This window comes from Jaculus jaculus, chromosome 4 (genome assembly GCF_020740685.1).
Source record: "Jaculus jaculus isolate mJacJac1 chromosome 4, mJacJac1.mat.Y.cur, whole genome shotgun sequence".
Lineage (NCBI taxonomy): Eukaryota > Metazoa > Chordata > Mammalia > Rodentia > Dipodidae > Jaculus > Jaculus jaculus.
In genome coordinates, this window is record NC_059105.1 from 157659717 (window position 1) to 157679959 (window position 20243).

The 20243-nt window shown below is 44.0% G+C and overlaps 1 protein-coding gene across 17 annotated transcripts in view; it reads right to left on the reverse strand.

The window, feature by feature from the left end:
- The window catches only part of Kalrn (kalirin RhoGEF kinase), a 724529-nt gene that overhangs the window by 401876 nt on the left and 302410 nt on the right, over positions 1-20243 (reverse strand). For all 17 annotated transcript variants that reach the window (XM_045147196.1, XM_045147195.1, XM_045147193.1 and 14 more), the window contains exons 9-10: positions 18761-18991; positions 3252-3374 (exon numbers count right to left, since the gene is read on the reverse strand). In XM_045147196.1, the coding sequence (XP_045003131.1) occupies positions 3252-3374; positions 18761-18991 (354 nt within the window). The remainder of the gene's footprint in view (positions 1-3251; positions 3375-18760; positions 18992-20243) is intronic.

The following is a 20243-nucleotide window of genomic DNA, read 5'->3' on the forward strand; positions in this document are numbered from 1 at the left end:
GACTATTAATTCTAGAATGCTCACTAGCTTCAAAAGTCCAGAGTGGGGATGGAAGAAAGGAACAGGGATGATTACTTTACAGATTACAAGCTCCATTTGGCAATGCAATGATCTGCTTCAGGTTCTTTCCTTTTGGTCTTAAATTGTTCTTCTTTCTGGAGGACACAATCCTCTCCAGAGCCTTTTGGAAATTAGAACCCTTTTCTGTCTTAAAAAAAGACAGAGTCTTATTAAAACAAAACAACAACAACAACAACAAAAGCAGATACCAGGAAGTATGGAATATATCAATGGATTGCTCATTGGCAGGATTAGAGAAAAGGTTCAATGCCTTGCAAACAAGATGGTACATCCTATATCATGACTTTTCCCATTCTTGCTTTTCATGCAGAATAGTCCATGTGCCTACCAAAACTGCCAACACTCAAAAATGAATTTTATACCCAGTTCCTCTACCTCCATAAAGAAGAACAGCATGGAATGAGGGCACAAAGATGACTCTGAGGTCTGACAGAGCTGGATGAACACAGCAGAGCCACCAACAAGATTAGTGATGTGGGCACACTACAGAACATTCTGGGTCTCAGTGTTGTGTTCTTCAATGCCAAGCTGACATTATCTGTCATTCAGAATTAGTGTTGTGGAACCAAGTCTCTCAACAGTGTTTCTATTGTTTCTTCAGTAAGCATTTAAGTGAGTGTAGTATCTCTTTTTCCAAAGGAAAAGCACTGGTCCACATGAAAGAAGCACTAAACCTTGGTAGAAAAGTTGTTAGAAATGGATTAATGGTAGCTGGAAAGCTTACTTGATTGTAACAACACACAAAAACTGGATAGACACCTCGTGGCCTATAATACAGACTGGAAATGTCTCCGAGGATACAGCCCCTTATGGGCAATGAAAAAAGAGCGAGGGCAACTGGGCTGATTCAGGTTGAGAGTGGCTTTGGGGATGTCCTTTCTGTATAAAGAGTGTCTGGAACACAGGACATCCCGGAGGCAGAAACACCTAAAGCTATGAGATGGACCTACTCCAAGACACCATCCTAAGCACCGCAAGCTCCACTTTCTGCAAAGAGAACTGCATGTAGCCCTTTCTCAACCTTGTCACCTAGCAGGCTGGAGAGGCTTCCAGAGTGCTCAGCCACCAAGACATTTTGAATCAGTGCTCTATCTTGTTCATCAGAGGGCATAAGGGATTTGTGTCTACAGGCCCTGATGAAGTATAGCTCATCCTGAAGGGGGTCATCATATGGCTGTGAGGCCTTAAAATTGTAATAAAATAAAGATACCATGAAACTATTTTTACTGTTTTTAAGTGTACAGTTCAGTGGTACTATGGTCATATTATTGTATAACCACTACTTCCCTGCATATTAATGAACTGACCTTGTAAAACCAAAATTTTTTACTTATTCAATCATAGAACTTTTCTTCCCCCAGTCCCTTGACAACCACAAGTCTACCCTGCCTCTATGAATATGGTTCTGCGAGGTACTCTAGATACAGGTGGAATCATATGATATTTGTCCTTTTGTGGTTGGTTTATTTCCCTCAGAATAATGTCTTGAAGATTCATCTCTTGAAGCCTGAAGGGCACTCTGTTGTATGCACATGCCACGTTTTGTTTCTCCATTGATTGACTGATGAATCCATGTATTTCTTCCATCCTTGGCCTATTGTACATGATGCTGTTGGGTACTTGGGCGGACAAAATATATATTTGAGTCCTGATTTTATTTTTTGTGAGAATATACAAGAGGAATTGTTTGGTTCTACTTCTAATTTTTTGAGGAGTCCTAATATAGTTTTCTAATGTGGCTTCACCATTTTATATCGCCATCAACAAGTACAAGGCTTTTCTTATTCCTCAGGTTTGCTCCAAATCACCCACACTCCATGGCCCCAGGTCAATGTGGGCATGACTCTTGGACTGCTCTAGGACATTTCTGGTTTTCAGAAGATTCTTAAAGCTCCCTGTGGTGGTTGGATTCAGGTGTCCCTCAGAAACTTGGGCATTCTGAATGCTAGGATTCCCAGATGATGGCAATTGGAAACGCAAGCCTCCTGGAGGCAGTGTATTGTTGGGAGCGGGCTTATGGATGTTACATCCAGTTTCCCCATGTCAGTGTTCGGCACACTCTCCTATTGCTGTTGTCCACCTGATATTGGCCAGGGGTGATGTCCATCCTCTGCTTATGCCATCGTTCCCCCCTGCCATTATGGAGCTTCCCCTCACATCTGTAAACCAAAATAAACCCTTTTTTTTTTCCCACAAGCTGCTCTTGGTTGGGTGATTTCTGCCAGCAATGCAAACCTGACTGCAAAAGTCCCCTACAGATGCTGTATATTCCACGGTGTCTCTATCTTTGGTGGGTCCTCTTTTCAGAACCCACAGCACCTAACTGTCTGGGCCTGGCCTCCCTAGATGAGGGCAGGGGCTCTGCACCATGCCAGGATTGGCATCAAAATTGAAGGCCACCTGCATGTGGGGTCAAAGCCAGCTCTGGTTAAAGCTGTGATGTGGCAAAACATACCTTTCTTATCCTCACAACTTCAGCAGCAACTGTTCCCTGTCCCACTTGGATGCCCTTATCCTTACAGTATACACCCTAACAGTATAACTGGGCAGTGTTATTTCATCTTGAAGATGAATATTTTCAATGTTCATATGGAAGATTTGCCAAGAGACAAAAATATAAAAGCAAAGATAAAATTTTGAGATAGTTGGGGTCTCTCATACCATATTTTTGCCCAAATTATGAGACAGTACTCTTTTGGATCCTGTGTATGGCTCAGCTAAGACTGAATTCGTGTAGATTACAAACTAAGTATAAAAATGACTACCCCAGCTATATTCTACCTTGTGGGTACATGGCTGGTAATTATGTGCCATCTCTTCCTTCAGATCCCAGATGGTTCCCAGCTTTGCAAGCAGAGCTGGGGTAATTTTCAGTTCCTGTTCACCACCAGTGATGGTCAAAAGCAGTTTAACAGCCTTGGGTTGGTAACAGTTCTAACATCATCCTCCTGCTAGCACCCCCTTGTGGACAAGGCATCTGTACAGTATACTGGCAAAAAGATTGTCTTGAGAATCATAAAGCTGGAAGCCTGTTTGCTACCTACCCAGTGGGATCCAAGAGAAGACAAAGGCTTCCTCCTATCAGGCAGAAGGGCAAGCTATCAGTTCAACATGCCCTGTCAAACAACAAAGCCACAGCTCACCAGTCTACCCCCACCACAGTGTCTTACCTGAGCCACCTCTTCAAAGTCATCATGCCTCTTCTGCAGGGCCCGGGCTCGATGGAGGGACTTCCCAACCCCAGTATGTTTGCTGAGAAAGGCTTCTCCATGGTTTTCAATCCAGTCCAAAACCTGGTCAGAGAAGGGAGACACAGACAATGACTTCTCAGAAGGAAAGGCATGTGAATTCAACTTCTACAGTCCTGATCACTCCCCATCACTATCAGAGAGCAGTAGTCCAAGTGGAAACGTCTAATCCACTGTGAATACAAGGTACCGAGTACAGGTAATTGCAACGGTATAAATTCTACCTTTGACTAGATTCAATTCAGCCTCTTTGATCTTCAGAAACATGCACATTATTTCTTCAGTCTATTGTTATTTTGGTGCAGAAGGACTGAACTCGGGGCTGCATGCTGGTCTATTACTTTAAACCAGCTGCAGAGACCTCAGACATGGTTGGGCCCTCACATTACCTCTGCTCCACTAAGTCAACTACGTTGGTGAGAAATTGGGTAGAGGCAGTTGATTAGGAGGCCCTTACCACGCATGCTTACTCCACCATGAAAACAGCCACAGCAGTGGCGACAAGTTGCACGGATCCTGCCCCACTACATGCTTGGGGCTTGTTTCTTTGTCTTGGAAGTAAAGCTCATGAAGCCAGCGCTCAGCTGGAAGCCCAAGACTGCTGCTCCCTAGGACAACAGTCTTCTCTGCCTTTTTTCCACATTGTTCCTCCAGACGTCAAAACAACCAGGTAAGTTAAAGGTTTTGCATCCTAAAGCCCATGGGATCTATCTTCTAGAATGTAGTGCAGCACCTGTGCCGCCATGCTCTCCCAGGACTACAGATCTAGTGATCTGGCTTGAAGCTATTTTCTTGACTATAAAGAACTTGGAATATTGGTTGGTGGCTGGGGTCGTAGAGGGACAAGTGAGAAGATTCTAAGAAAATTAGATAAATGGGACTCCTGGGAAAGGGTGTAGAAACCCTTTAGTTAAAAACCTTGAAACATTTGCCTTGCATTCTCACAGATAGCATCACAAAAAAGCTTGTTTTCTGAAATCTGAAGGGTTCCACTCAGTAAACCAGGTAGTTACAGTTAAATCAGACTCACAGTGCTGAAACCTCTGTGACGCTCGTGCCACCACTCCACTGAGCCCATTCCACTCTCGCAGGACTGGCAATTGACTAAGAATTTGATTAATGACAGACTGGCCTTTTTAGACTCTATCCAAAGTTTTCTATATCAATATGAAAGCCCATGCCAAGATAATGTCAGTTGAAAGACATATGAAAACATAAAAATGAAGGCTAATAAGCATCTATTGCAATAAGGATGAAGGGCCAGATAATTAATCATCCATTACAATGAAGAAAATGACAGTTTACCTAAACATCAAGCCTGTAGATTTTAAACATTTTCTATAATGTATCCTGGCTATACACACTTATTTAAAGATAATCTGGAAGAACCGCTGTAAAAAGAAACTGTGGTAGTGCTTAATTTCCAACATTTCAAACACTGAAAAGGAGCAAGGAAAGGAACTCTGAATGTTTTCTTAGAAAAATTTAAATTTCTCTAGAATTACTCATGATGAAATATCAACCAAATTCAGGAGACTGCATTCTTACCTGATTTATATAATTAAATTCCATAGTTCTGTATCATCAAGGAATAAATTAAGCATTTAAGGTCAAAGACAAATTTTTCTAGTCATTAGGTTTCCCATGTGTTATGTAGCAAGATTAGTGAAATTTTACAATTTTGATACATATTTAAACTTTCATTAGTCCCTTCTGAGAATGACCTTGGATTTGAGAATAACTTCCTATATGTGAAATAAATAACTTGTAACTTTTCATGAATGCTTTGGAATTCACACCATATATTCAAAATATAATTTAAGAAAATTAGCTTTGAGTAATTAATTATGACCTCCTTATTTTGTAAACCTTTTAAAATTTTATTTTACCTTTTAACTCTAGCCTTAAGAAAATTGATTTTTCTAAAACATGTTGGTTTGAAAGGAATGTTTTTATCCACTAGCTCACATGCAGCTCCATTTTGCATTCCCTGGGTGTGACTCCATAACTTTTAAACCTTTTTAAAGGAGCAATTTGTTTCCTTTTAAGGTTATTTTTGCTTTCTTAAAATGTCAATTCATTTTCAGTTAGGACCACTTAGTTTAATTAGCTATGGCTTTACCATTTAAAAGTCTATTTATTTCATATTTGAGTAGTATTTACTCAGTTTAATGTAACTTCAATTATCTTGTGATATTATATTGAGACTACTTAGCACAATTCCTGCCATAGAACTGAAGCTGTGGGGAAGGCATGTGCAACCTGGATAAGCATTCAGGGACTATGTGGAAATAAATTTAGCAAATAAAAAAGCAAATGATTTAAGAAGTGAACAAAATTAATTTAGAAATAAATAAAGCCTGAAAAGATATGCAAGGGTAGATACACATAACTGATCTATGGGGTATAGTTTAAAATGATGATTTATGACAATTTTACTTCAGACAGTTCAGCTGGAGCTATCATCGCTTTAAGCATTCATGTAGACCACTTGTTCTCCTGACCCTGAAGCCATGTCTTCCAGGTCTGGAGGATAAGCCAACCTCCCAGGGAGGCCTGCACAGAAGAGTGTACAGCTCAGTGGTTCTGACACTTATATTGGACATGAAGAACTCCCATGCAGCTCTAGAACCCTGGACATCAGTTTCCAGTTAGTCAAGATGAGCCAAGGCCCTGGAAGCTGAATATCACTAGATGGAGAAGAAATTGACTTTCTAGCTAAACCTGGGACCCTACCTAAGTACAAGCACCCATACAAAAGGTCCCCCTTTGTAGTTTTCTCCCTGCTTAATGTTTTTCATCTGTAAGACTACATTTCAAATATGCAATAAGCAAATAAAGTCAGTGAAGAATAGAATAAGAGTTACTGGGACCTGTTGATGGTTTTGGGTTTCCAGCATATCTGATTTCTAGGGGCTTTGTCTTTTTTTTTTTTCTTTTATCTGGAGAGTCCTGAGGCAGCAAAGAAGCATGGGATATGAGTATTCACGAATTCTGTTGCTTATTTACTAGTATTCCTGGGTCCTAGTGCAGCCCCATGAGATAGAGGTACAGACAGGCAGACACAGTTCTGACTTCTCTAGGTACCCAATCTACAGGATAACAAGCACTAGTCACTAATCATTTAACCCTGCATTAAGCACAGAGCTGAATTCTGCCAACATTCAGGTGCCTTCTGACTGGAGAGCCGGGGGAGGACACTGAAGAAGTGAGATGTCACTGTGACTTGAGAGAAGGAAGAGAACTAAGTTAGAAATGGAAAAGCACGGCTTGAGTAGGGACAGGGTAAAGGAGACTGCGTGAGTGCAAGATTCTAGGACAGAGACACCATCAGGTCTAGCTAGGATTAAGAGTAGAGGAAGGATAATGAAACAAAAGCAGAAATTCTGACAAGGGCAATGGCATCTCAGACAAGGCCAAGGGCAATGTTCCTAGAGAAGTAAGTTTGGCAAAGAAAGAAATAGATGTGGGGTCCATGGGGAGGCAAGCAGCAAGGCCAACCCCCAGGGGCATGGCCTGAAGGTGAATGGGAGGAAGAACTCATCCCTGAACAGACCATGAAGAGTAAGGCAGCAGAGGAGTACACGGGGATGGCCGACTTTGGCTCTCAGGTTCTGGATTTTTCATAAGTGACTGTTGTGACCCCGAACTTGCGTGGGAGGTATTCTTCAAAGAAAATTGTCAATGTGATGTGGCAAATAGTACCTTTAGGTTCAAAAATATAATTTATATGTTAGAGCTTAAAAATGATAAATTGTGAATGTGGCTGGCTCTGACTAGTAAAAAATGAAATCTAGGCACAGCAAAGCAATTTAAAAACACAACCTCAGACTTAAATACAATGAACTTCTGCATTTTCGTAAGGGCTTCCCACTAACTATGGTGTGGTTTCTGGATAGCCCATTAACCTGACAGACACAGCCCACAAAATCCCCTGGGGCTGGCCCCACTTATTCCCAACTCCATCTCCACTGAGTTCCTGCCTCTCTTCTCCAAGGTTTTGTTCCGTTTCCCTTTCATTGGACTCTATCCTTTTCCCCCTGATATCTACTTCCCAGGCTGCCTCCTCCTTATCCTTTAAACTACATCTAAAATTCACTGGCCATCAAATCCTCTATTGTTTAATGACCTATCCAAGGTGGGGTGACTATTGCTCTTTTTTTTCATTCTTCTTTTTGTTGTTGTTTTCTAATGGGGTCTCATGTAGTCCAGGCTGGCCTCAAATTTCTGCTCTTCCTGCCTCTACCACCTAAGTGCTGGGATTACAGACATGTACCATCATGCCCAGCTCTTCTCTGATTCTGTTCAAACCATAATTATAAATTAGAATAAAGTATGCTGTCACACATGTATGAAAATAACATAATGAAACTCATTTCATGAAAAAAAGAAAAAAATTATTTAGAAGACCTCCCAACAATTCACAATTAAGACCCGTCTCTCCCAGAAGACGGCAACCTCCTCATAAGACCAGGACACAGCACAACTCTCCACACAGAGTACCTTCTTAGTACATATCCAACTGATGTAAACTCACACGGATCCCGCAGAGACCTCTGTATGAAATGCTGCCTTGACATTCCCGCTGAGACTATCTTATATTGCTCACAATCCATGGACTCCTCCCCCATGGCCTCACTTGGCAGGCAGTTCTTGGACAATGAAAGAAGTGTTGGATTTTCATTGACTTCTCCCATCCCCTTTTCCCTTCCACATAGCATCCGTGCTTACCTGTGCTTGGGACATGGACAATGAATATTAAGGGCCATAGATCACCACTTGCATCTATGGCTGAGACACCTGTCATATGTGTTTTGGGAGAAGTTGTGCCACACCATTTTAGAGAAGGCTAAGTGCTAGGTCAGCCCAGACTCACCACTACAGCAGGCAGTGTCATAGTAACTTGTACAACTGCACTTTTCTTCTGTCCCTCCCAACATTCCAACCAAGAAATTAGACCTTACCCAGAACAGTCTTTTCTAAGAGATACATTCTAAACCCGATTTGAAAGATAATCTAACAGCCATTATGCATGATTTCTTAATCACCTCCTTTCTTCCTAATTGTGTTTATTCCATCTGGTATACAATCAAGAAGGAATGCTCTTCAAGGAAGGAGACAGTCCCTTCTACTAGCCAAGAAGAGAGATATCCTTTTGAAGAAAACTACTGGTTATCTCTGAATGTTGGCCACAAATGCAACTAAACTAATGGCCTAAAGGACTTTGCAATCCTGTTCCACTAGCCTGGACCCTCCTCTTATACCCACTCCCAGGCTTATTCATAGCACATGCATATTTGTTTGGTTTGGGTGCTGTTTGATTTGTACCCTCAGTGTAAGCTTGATGGAGGCAGGGACTTTGTTTGGTTTATTGCTGTGTTCAAGATGAATACATGATGAGCGAACTAGAACATTTTAATTTTAGTACTTCCTGTGTGATATATGATAAAAATCAAAAAGGAGATAGAGACCTTTTGCAAACAAATTAAATTCCCAATCCAGTGATTCTGTTATCTGAATTTTTCTGATAAATCACTTCATCAAAATGGGCTGATAAATTTGTGTAATAAATTGATTCATGGCCAAACAAGCAATGAGTTTGATGCTTCAAGGACAATGAAGAACTCCTTCCTTTAACTCCCACATCCCAGCACCACAGCTTCGTATCCCACTGGTTTAAAAAGCCATCAGTCTAAGGCATTTATGCACCCTTGGTGTCTGGAATATGTTTTGTTATTACAGTACACACAATGTACAGGAGTGCCCAAGATAGTCCACTGGATCATTATCCTGTCTAGTCACATGCACACAGAGTCCTAGCTTCAAGGAAACAGCCAGGTCCACCATGATCCTGTCAGGCTGTGGCTTGAGAGCAGGTGAGCACTGCCTGAAGTATCCAATTACTAGTAACTCATTTTCTGTCCCTTTCTTTGGAACAAGAATGATCAAAATCAATGTCTTGTTATGACAGAAGCCACCACCATTTTTTTCTGGAGGGCTAAGCTAAAACTCCTTAGCAGGCATATAGACTCTCCTTTCCTTGAGCACTCCTCCTGACAGTCCCACACTAAGCAGAAGAAACCAGCTGAGAGTCCAGGAGACCTCAAGTCTCAGTTGTCCCCAACTCGGCATCTTGATACCTCAGCCAGCCTACACCTGTTCTCCCACAGCGAAGGCTGGAGTATGTAATATCTCTGTGCAAGAATTTCCTCCGCTTGGTGCTCATTCATAGGGTTTCACTTTTCACAAAAGACTTGAAACTCTCGTCAGAGGTTCTGAAATTTAAAGTGCTTAAAAGTCACTGAGGGATCTTTTAAAATATAGGCAGATTTCAAACCAAAAAAGTATGAAACAGGGCCTAGTGATCTATGTTTGAAAAGCCATCAGCTGTATGTGTGCTGGTGCGTGCATGCATGTCTAGGTGCGTTCATGCGTGTGAGTGTGGGTGCGTGCATGGCATCAGCATCCTGAGATCAGAGATGTCAGTTCTTGCCTTTCATTGTGTTTTAGGCAGGGTCTCTTGTTGTTTGCCATTGTATATACCAGGCTAGCCATCCCATGAGCATCCAGGGGTCTACTTCCCATCTTGCTGTAGTAGTGCTGGGATTACATATATATGATAGCATGTTTGGCTAAGTACTTTTAAATCACAAATTATTGCCATGAGCAAGTGGATGTAATACAAAAACAATTATAGCACAAAAGGTGGCATCATCAAGGCTGAGTTGACATCATGTGCCTGTGAAAATGAGAATGGGAAGACAGTGGGGGTACTTAGTTTTAGACATAAATAGCTACAGAGAGCCTTTAAAAATATTTTTGCTTATTTATTTGCAAACAGAGAGACAGAAAGAGAGAAAGACAGAGAGAATAGACATGTCAGGGCCTCTAGACACTGTAAACCAACTACACAGACATGCTGCACTTTGTACATCTGGCCTTACTTGGGTACTGGGGAATCAAACTCAGGTCATTTTGGGTTTTGCAGGTAAGTGCCTTAACCACTGAACACTTTCTCCAGCCTGAGAGCAATTTTTAAAAATATTTATTTTTATTTATTTGAAAGAGAAAGAGAGAGAGAGAGAGAGAGAGGGAGAGGGGGAGAGAGGGAGAGAAATAGGGAGAAAGAGAGAGAATAGGCACGCCAAGGCCTCCAGCCACTGCAAACTAACTTCACATGCATGCACCCCCTTGTGCATCTGGCTTATGTGGGTCCTGGGGAGTCGAACCTGGATCCTTTGGCTTTGCAGGCAACCACTAAGCAATCTCTCCAGCCCTGGAGAGCAATTTGTAAATGGTGATATATGGAGAAGTATTGGTCATGAGTGAATCTTTGTTGAACAGAAAGCTTGAGGATCAATGTCAGATGGACAATACCTATATGACAAACCTCATCCTTTGGGACCAAGTCATCTTCCAGAGCTCTTTGATCAGTGACATTCTAGCACTAAATGATAAACTCCTCAAGGTCAGGGGCTGTGTCTTTCTTGTTTTCATAACCCTACATAGTGCTATGGCCTAGCAGATAACTTGGGAGCATGGGGTCTAAGGTCAAGTGGATGTAGATTTGATTATTTGATCTAGCCACTAGCTGTGGACCTGGGGCTGAACACACTTAACCTTTATAAGCCTCATTTTCCTTCATCAGAAAGATGCAGAAGTGTTGGGAGATTAAACAAGAAAAGGCAAGCAGAGAAACTGGGTGTCTGATCATTTTTACTTACATAGACAAACAAATCCGGAACTCTGAGCATTCTTAGCTTTTGTAGACACCCTGAATCTCAGAGTTGGAGGCGACTCACCAACTAACTGGTCTGTTTCAAATTCTGAAGACAGTCTCCCTATGTGCACATAGAGTTTGACTGCGTGGAGAAGGTGCGTTGAGACTTTAATTCTGAGGCTTCAGTCCTTCCATCTCATAGGAAGAGTTGGCTCCTAGACTCATCATCATTCTGGTCACTTTGTTACTACTAATGATTCTGAGAGCAACCTGCAATGCTCATTTTTTATTATGCAAAGCTGTCAATTGGATTAAACAATGAGCAAACTGGTTTAGTCTGATTAAGGAGCTAGAGTCATTATAGCTGGAGTCATTATAGTGGCGAGCAAGAGTCAACAAAGTGAAAGCTGTATTTTTCTACATGTGGCTCTAGAGAAACTGGCAGGCAGATGAGATTCGTCTGTGGTATAGAAAGGATAGACTTTAATATTAATTTTCATCAATACAAATGTTAAGTCACCAAGCCGGGTTAATCTTGCCACTGCTCCTATTTACTGTCTCACCTGAGAGGTTGGCTTAATAAGACATTAATTGTAAGGGAAGACACACAGGAGTCTCAAGCGTATCAATGGCCCACTCACATCCCTGTCACATACCTGTCTTTTCCAGACAGCAGGGGCATCCAGTCTGACTTCCTTTTGTCTGCTCTGCTTTCTGACCTTCCTATCTATGGTGGTTTGATTCAGCTGTCCCCCATAAACTTAGGTGTTCTGAATGCTAGGTTCCTAGCTGGTGGATATTTGGGAATTAATGCCTCCTGGAGGCAGTTTATTGTTGGGGGCCGGCTTATGGGTGTTATAGCCAGTTTCCCCTTGCCAGTGTTTGGCACATTCACCTGTTCCTATTGTCCACCTTTTGTTGGCCAGGGGTTGATGTCCACCCTCTGCTCATGCCATCATTTTTGCCTGCCATTATATTATGGAGCTTCCTTGAACCTGTAAGCCAAAATAAACCTCTTTTTTCCCCACAAGTTACTCTTGGCTAGGTAATTTCTGCCAGCAACGAGAACCTGACTGCAACAGCAAAGTGGTACTGAGGAATGGGATTGCTGCTAGACACCTGACTGTGTGGCTTTGGCCTTTTGGAGCTGATTTTTCAAGGGCATGTGGAAGGATTTGAAACCTTGGCTTAACAGATGCCTTGTGGTGCTATAAATACAGCTTGATGGACTATTCTGGTCAGTGTTGAAAGACCTGAATGCAGTAAGAACTATGGGCTGGGAGGTTTGGCATATGAGAGTGAGAAAGAGCTGTGCCTGGACTGGGCTACAGGCAGTTTGTGTGAGAGGTTTGCTGTTATGCCTGTGTCCTAAGAAGTTGTGCAGGGTTACATTGCACAGAAATGGACTGGTGTGCGCAGAGGGATATGGCACAGGAAAAAATGCAATCTTTGGGTGAACTGCTGCCCATTCAGCTGCAATTGAGAGATTACAACCTTTGAGATTGGGCCAGGTGACCTGCACTGGGGCAACAGGAAGAATGTAGACTCTTTTGAAGGGGCCTGAGTGGTCAAGGAGTGCCCTGTTCTTCAAAGTCTGATTTATTCCCCCCAGATGAACAAATTGACACCCAACTGGAATTGCAGAGCATAGGAAATGCAGAAAAGAGGTCATTGAGTTTGCAACATGGTCTTGTGTTCTGGAAATGGACATGGGCACTGTGAAGCAGGTTTGCTGGTTGCCTGTGTGGAGACCCCATGGGGCCATGAGGATGGACCGTGGGTTGCGGTGGAGACCCAGTGGAGATGCCAGGACTATGAGATGGCTGATAAGGAAAGCTGCTGGCCCCAGATGAAGTTTTCCAGAACTGTGAGTAGCCTAGCTGGAGGGGTGGAATTGAAACTCCAGAGCCTTGTTGCTGGTTAGAATTATCAGACTTGGAGATCTGTCACTGACTAGAGTTGTTGGACTTGAAGCTACAGAGTTTGATGTTTGCTCTGGTTGTTTTAAATCTTGTATTGGTTTAATATTTCTTTGCTATGCCCAATGCCATCTTTTACATTATGAATGTTTATTCTGTGCCATTAGGGGTTTTGGTATTATGGCTTAGTTAAAAGATCTGGGACTATGTGGATGATTGAATATCACTGGAATTGACAACAACTAAGGGGATGTTTAAAGTTGGATGAATGCATTGCATTTTATATCATATATGGTTATCACTTAGGGGGGCCGGGGGCAGAATGTGGTGGTTTGATTTAGGTGTCCTCATAAACTTAGGTGTTCTGAATGCTAAGTTCCCAGCTGATGGATAATTGGGAATTAATGCCTCCTGGAGGCAGTGTATTGTTGGGGGAGGGCTTATGGGTATTATAGCCAGTTTCCCCTTGCCAGTGTTTGGCACACTCCCGTTCCAGTTGTCCACCTGATGTTGGCCAGGGGATGATGTTCACCCTCTGCTCATGCCATTGTTTTCCCCTGCCATCATGGAGCTCCTCCTCCCCACCCCCAAGCCTGTAAGCCAAAATAAACATCTTCCCCCCCCCCACAAGTTGCTCTTGGTCAGGTGATTTCTGCCAGCAATGTGGACCTGACTGCAACAGCCGCCCCTCCCCCAGCTCCTCCTCTTGTTCTTCAGGAACCATGCACAGGAGCTTTGCCCCTCTCACCCCCTCAAGGTAGGATCTCTCTGAACTTCCTCCTCTTTCCTTCTCTTACTCTAACAAAGTCACTCTATACCTTCAAAAAACAAAAACAAAAACAAAAAAAAAACAATGCACATCTCACTCCCACCAGAACTCTGCACAACTCTACCTCATTTTACTACTTTGGCCTGAGCCCAGATACCCATGTGTTGTTGATGAGTCTTTGGGTGTGCTTGTCTCCTCTAAAGGACAGCACTTTCAAATTCTTGGCTCAGGACCTTCTACACATTTATCTTTGCAAACAAAAACAAAAAAAGAACAAAAACAAACTAAAAAAAGAAGAGTGAGAGAGATATCGGGAAAATGGGACAAGATGGACTGTAGGGGTACTCTGAAAATAGTTACTCACCGGAGGCTGTGTGTGTGTGTGGGGGGGGGGGGGCAGGGGAACCAGAAGAAATTTACAACTACCAGAAAGAGTAAATATCTAATTATCCCTTGTCCTTCCCAGCCACGGCAGGCCTCTGTGGACTTGGAATTAGCTGAGGAACTGCACGTGGGAAGCCATGGGGACTGGCTGATGGGTTGGAAAGTGCTTTAAGGGGCTGCTGCCTCCGAATGCCTACACGACACCACCAGAACAGAACCACTGAGAATTACTCTGCCAGCAGCTGCAGGGCAGGCATGCCATACCCATCCCTCTGAATCCAACTTTTAGTGTTACTTTTAAATCAATTTCCTCTATCTTCCAACCCAACAGGGAGAAAGTAAGCAGAGGATACACATGTTGGGGCCCAGGTGAGTGGTACCAGGACGGTGTTTAAGTGGAACCCCTTCCACTGACATCTGTCTTCAGCTTATGGGTCTCTCTGCTTTACTCTGACCAAGCGCCCTTAAAGGACAAAAGGTTAACTGGGGAAAACCCCTCAGCAACAGTAGTGAGGCAAGAAGTCAGACACACAGAGCTGGCTTTTCCCAGTCATCTTAACAGGGCAGTCCTTGGCTCTTTCTCTTTTCCTGCCCCTCCCTCCACTTTCCTTTTGTCTTTCTTTGCCTTCTCCAGCTACACCTGTTTCTCTGTGCTCCATCTTTAAATCTTTTTCTTTTCTGTTTATTATTATTATTTATTTTTTTACAAGCACACATGCACACACACACACGCACACATATGTAGAGAGAGAGAGAGAGTGAGTGTGTGTGTGTGTGTGTGTGTGTGTGTGTGTGCGTGTGCGCGCGCATGCCAGGACCTCCAGCCACTGCAAACGAACTCCAGATGCACACACTGCTCTGTGCATCTGGCTTATGTGGGTCCTGGGGAATTGAACTTGTATTGTTAGGCTTGGCAGGCAAGCACCTTAACCGTTGAGCCAGCCCTGTTTTCCTTTGTTTTTAAACCACTGTCTGCCTTTACCTGCCCAGTTTTCATTTTCTGTCTCCCTGCCACTCTCTGGCTTTTTTCTACGGTACTTGGACAGGGCGTGGGGAGAGGGGTCAGAAGACCTACCTTCTGGTCCTGGCCCTACTAATCACACTACTGGGTGGTTATGGTCAAATTGCTCAATTCTCTCATCCATGAGCCAGTTTTACTGGCTGTGTTTTTGGTCCTTAAGAACTCCGAGATTTTGTCACTGAATGAAATGGAATCCACATCAGCCAACCCACACAGGAGTTGTTACAGAATCAGGAGAATCAGAAACAGCACAAACACCAGGGGGCGCCCAAGGACTACTCAAGGCGATTGTGACTTGACGTGGAGAACTGACTGTGCAGGCGGACACTGCCTGCATTTCATTCTGTTTCATAAGCTAGGTTCTATAGATGCGGGTCTGGTTTTAGAGATGGGAAAATAGAATCAGCATAAGCTACAGAAATTTGCATGTGGTGTGTTGGTCACACGAATAACACTTCAGAACTATGACTCCGGAGTCCACGCCTGTGTCCACGAGTGCCTTGTCCTGGCTGCTGAGCAAACATCTCTGGATCCCAAATGTGCTTAGGTGTCTCAGGTCCAGACTATATGTATGGTTGAGAGAATTCTCTTTCCAGACATATTCTTTCTCACACCTTTGCCTAACTAAAGTGGTTCATTCACACTATATTGTGTTGCATGCTAACTGTAGATCTGTTCTTTATACTTTTGTATGCCATTCCAACTAGCCAGGCATCTTGCCAGCACCTAGCTTAGCTCTGGGCCCATGGTAGAGAAGTAAACTTGCTGAATAACTAGTGAGCTTAATGATACCCATGAGCTCTGAAGTTATGTCCCTGTGTCCTTGGCCTGGACTGTGGACTCATGCAACCTCAAGATGTTTCTTGCAGGCAAACTCTAGCTACTTAAGCAACTGAAACATGGGTGAAGGAGGGTGAAATGGCATTTACTTGACAGAAGCAGAAATTGGAATTCTCTAACAATTTCTGCTCAATTCAGCAAACAAAGAGAAACCAAGCTTCATGGAGACACAGCTAAAAGCTGTACAGCACAGTTTAAAAACAACAGTATGATGCAAAGGTGAGTGTGGCTTCAAGATCTCAAGATCTCTCTCTCTCTCTCTCTCTCCCTCTCTCTCTCTCTCTCTCTCACACACACACACACACACACACATTGTGGGAGCATGGAGCAGGGAAATTACTTGTTTAGTGTCACCCTGAAAACTAGGACAAGCTCATGCATACGGAAGATGGACTGAATCCCACATCTTTCACTTTATCCATCAAGTATACGAGGTCAGCTGCCCTGTTCTCAAGCTCGGCTCAGATATTGTTGAGCATAAATGGTTGGCTGGATGTTAGGTCAGCAAATCAGACTCATCAATAGGTTTATTAGCCCTAGTTTCTCCACGATTTCCTTGCATCCATGTCGGTGTTATATGTATAGTGAACTAGTGAGTGAGTGAGTGAACTACTGAGCAAATGGGACGACGGGTATAATAGTCACGCTCCCCAAAATCACATTCACATATCCTAAAATGAACAACGGAATTAACCATCCTGGGAATTCAGTTCTCACAAGACACCTAAGCTCCCATCACACTCAGCCTAATCATCTGTCTGCTTTTGTGAAGTGCCAACAATGCGATAAGCTGAGGTTCTCACTTTGAAGAGTGTGATGTAGAATAGCCACACGTGTAGTTTTATTCCTCTTTTCTTATTTTTGTGCAGATGTCACATGGCCACAGGAAAGTCTGACAGCAGATCCCTGAGCACCCAAGGGTGACATGCCAACCTGCTCTCAGGAGGCCTTTCACCTGCCCTCTTTGCAGCTGCTCTGCAGCTTTCCACAGTACTGAGAGCAGCAGAAGGGTGATAAGGAGCCCAACACCCTATACTAGCCATCCCCGTGGCCAGTATTATTTCAATGAGTCACCGAGAGGTCACGGAAGTAGCCACCCCCCCTCCTTCTGTGCCTGTGAGGCTGGCACCTCACTCATCTGTCTCACTCACTTGCAGACCAGACGGCCTCCCTGATGGATTTATCTGGATGGCTCCAGATGGCAGGAGCAGGCAGCTGACACATCTGCTTCTCTCCTCCTACCATCTTGGCAAGAGTTTCAAGCTGGGCAGCATATCAGCAGTGCTCTGCCCTGGGGACTCAAGTGTGCCTCTGATGACTCCATCACGCGCCAGCCAGAAAGGGGTGCCACAAAGGAGTCAGGGAGCCCAAGGAGAGGAAGTGCTTCTGAAAGCTCCTCTATGCCTGGGATTGAATACACACAAACAACCCTGTCCACAGACAGAGTTACAGTGGTAGGATATCCCCATCCTGTCTGTCCATCTCAGGCTCACGGTACTAGGCCCTGTCAACAACAGCAGTGGAGGTATGTGCTGGGGACCTCACTCTCCCGTGTCTGCCTTGTTCCCTCTCTGGGTTAACCCTGGTTAATAGCATAGAAGTATAAAAGGAGAGAACACTGGCATTTCCCATGTATAATCTTGAAATTACATGGTAGCGATGGCCATGGAAAAGTCTGAAAACGGGTATTTCAGCTCAAGGGTCCTACTCTGACTCCCACAGTGAACCCAGAGGGAAAGTACTCTAGCTTGACCTTAGGCCCAGCTCCCTTACCCAGTAGCTCAGTCCTCTGGGTAAAGCTTCCAGGGTCCCAAGGACAGAGAAACAGAATATGCAAAGGGATAGGTTCTTTCCTATGAAAGGACATTTATGACGAGGCTGTCCTTTTACAGTGAGAAGCATAATTATTTATTACTATCTGCAGTAAAGAAAGACTAATGACTGGTATAATAATGCAAAAATACAGATAAAGCCAAAAGTAACCTCTAATCATAGAACAAACAATGAACAATAATCCATGTCTTAAAACAGATTTCACAGATCCACTTTGCCAATGAATCCCCTAAAAACTTCTCCAGTATTCCAACTTACTCTGGCAGACCTTACTTCTGATCAAAAAGTGAACTTTGGCTGGAGAGATGGCTTAGTGATTAGGTGCTTGTCTGTAAAGCTAAAGGACCCAGGTTCGATTCCCCAGGACCCATGTAAGCCAAATACACAAGGTGGCGCATGCATCTGGAGTTTGTTTGCAGTGGCTAGAGGTCCTGGCACACCCATTCTCTCTCTTTTTCTCTTCCTGTCTCTTCTCCTGTCTCTTTCAAATAAATAACTAAAAATATAATATTTAAGAAAAAAGGTGAACTTACTTCATGTGGGGTCCAACTCCAGCAGAGCTTACTCAGATGTCCCCACAGTCCCTAAGCTGTCTACCAGTCTCATGGTCTGCATGGTCAGACTCACCAGGAGAAAATCTGTTACATGACCACGAGGAACTGTTTTTTTCTTGAGACCAAGACTAAACATGGCTTTGTTACTCAGTTAGGGTGCCCTGCCTTCAATGCTACACAGGCAGGGAAAGTGCCATTAATGAGCCCAGTTTGCTTTGTTCTTCCTCTTTTGCAGGTGTGAGGAAGCCTCTGAAGGCTGACTTGTCATCTTCCCTTTATTGATGTGGGCTTCCCAAAGCCTGCTCACCAGGTCAGAGGCTCCTGATCAGTCAGCCTCCGGGATGGAGGACGGCCTGCGGGGGGGAGGGGTAGAGGGGGCCGAGCCTGTTACCTGCTGCACATCCTGCTGGAAGACGCAGAGCTGCAGCCGCTGGTGGAGCCGCACCTTGCGGTGCTGCCAGATGCTCTCTAGTCGCCGCTGGTGGTGCAGCACCTCATGAACCACGTCCAGCACCTGGTGCACCGCCTGGGAGTAGTTCGCTGTGGCCGTGAGAGACTCAGAGTTCCCAGGACTCAGTGGACGCTGCAGTACATCCAGCAATGCCTTGCCATCCTGGCTGACCTGCAGGAAGGAAAGGAGGGAGTCTAGTCAAAACCTCTGACAGAGGGAGAGCAGAAACAGACAGGAACGAGAGAGAGGGAGGGGGAAGGAAGAGAGAAGAAGGGAGGAGTTGAGAGAGAAGGAGAGAGAGAGAAAGAGAAAGGGAGGGAGAGAGAGAGGGAGAGAGAAAGGAAGAGAGGGAGGGAGGGGGGGAGAGAGCGCACGAGCACGAAAGACAGAGAGATAAGAGGAATCTTCCCAAGGATTCTTGATGAGGCCTGATGATTTTAGTTTTCCCCAGGCTCATCATAACCAAGGAATAGTCATCCAGCAAGAGCTGCCCAATTGCAGCCCACAGAAGGAAAGAGGACCCAGTATCCCAGTGGAGAAGGGCTGCTAGAACACTGGCCAAGCGTCTATGAGAGCCTCTCCCCTCCTGAATTCCAGCTGTATAAAGCAGGGGCTCTGCCTTTCTCTCAGCCTCCCTTCAGTATCTAGGACATGGCTTGCTACATGGTGGTTACTTAGCGTATTTTGCTAAATCAGCTTGGGCAGAACTTCATTTTGGAAGGAAAGCCCAATATGTCACTACTCTAAACTTCTCCTGTTCTTTCATCCTCAATTTCCTCTGCCAAGCTTCTAGATGTATGATCAGGGCCTCGGAGTTCTTGTCAGCAAAAGAAGAATGACAATGGCATACAGCTCACAGAGTGGTGGTATTAGGTGAGTTAATACATGAATGGTGCAGAGGGTCCAGCACAAAACTATGGCTACTAGTTTTACCTATATCACCTTAATTTGCATCATATTCATCATTTTCCCTTTTGTGTGTTCTTTCTTAATTCCTTGTCATTTTATCTTTATCTCTTATCTTTTTCTTTTGACACAGGGTGGCATTGAACTTACTACATAATAGAGGATGACCTTCCACTTCTGGTCTTCCTGATTCCTGGTCCCAAATGCTTGGATTATAGGGGTACAGTTATGAAAAGATATGTCTGAGCCTCAATTTGTGACATACTGCTTCAGTCCACAGCGAGACGGATGCAGGTGGTCTGCACCTCACTCCTTTCTGACCATGCTTCAGAGGAGGGGCACTGGACAGTACGTGGTCACTTCCCCTCCTTGCCTGACTTCCCAACCCACCCATCTCTTTCCATACCTCAGAATCTTCTCTGGAAACCATGTCAACTAGTGAACTCCTATACTTGTGTACAACCATACAGACATACCATGTGTCCCTTAAATCTTTACATTATGAAAAAAGCATGCC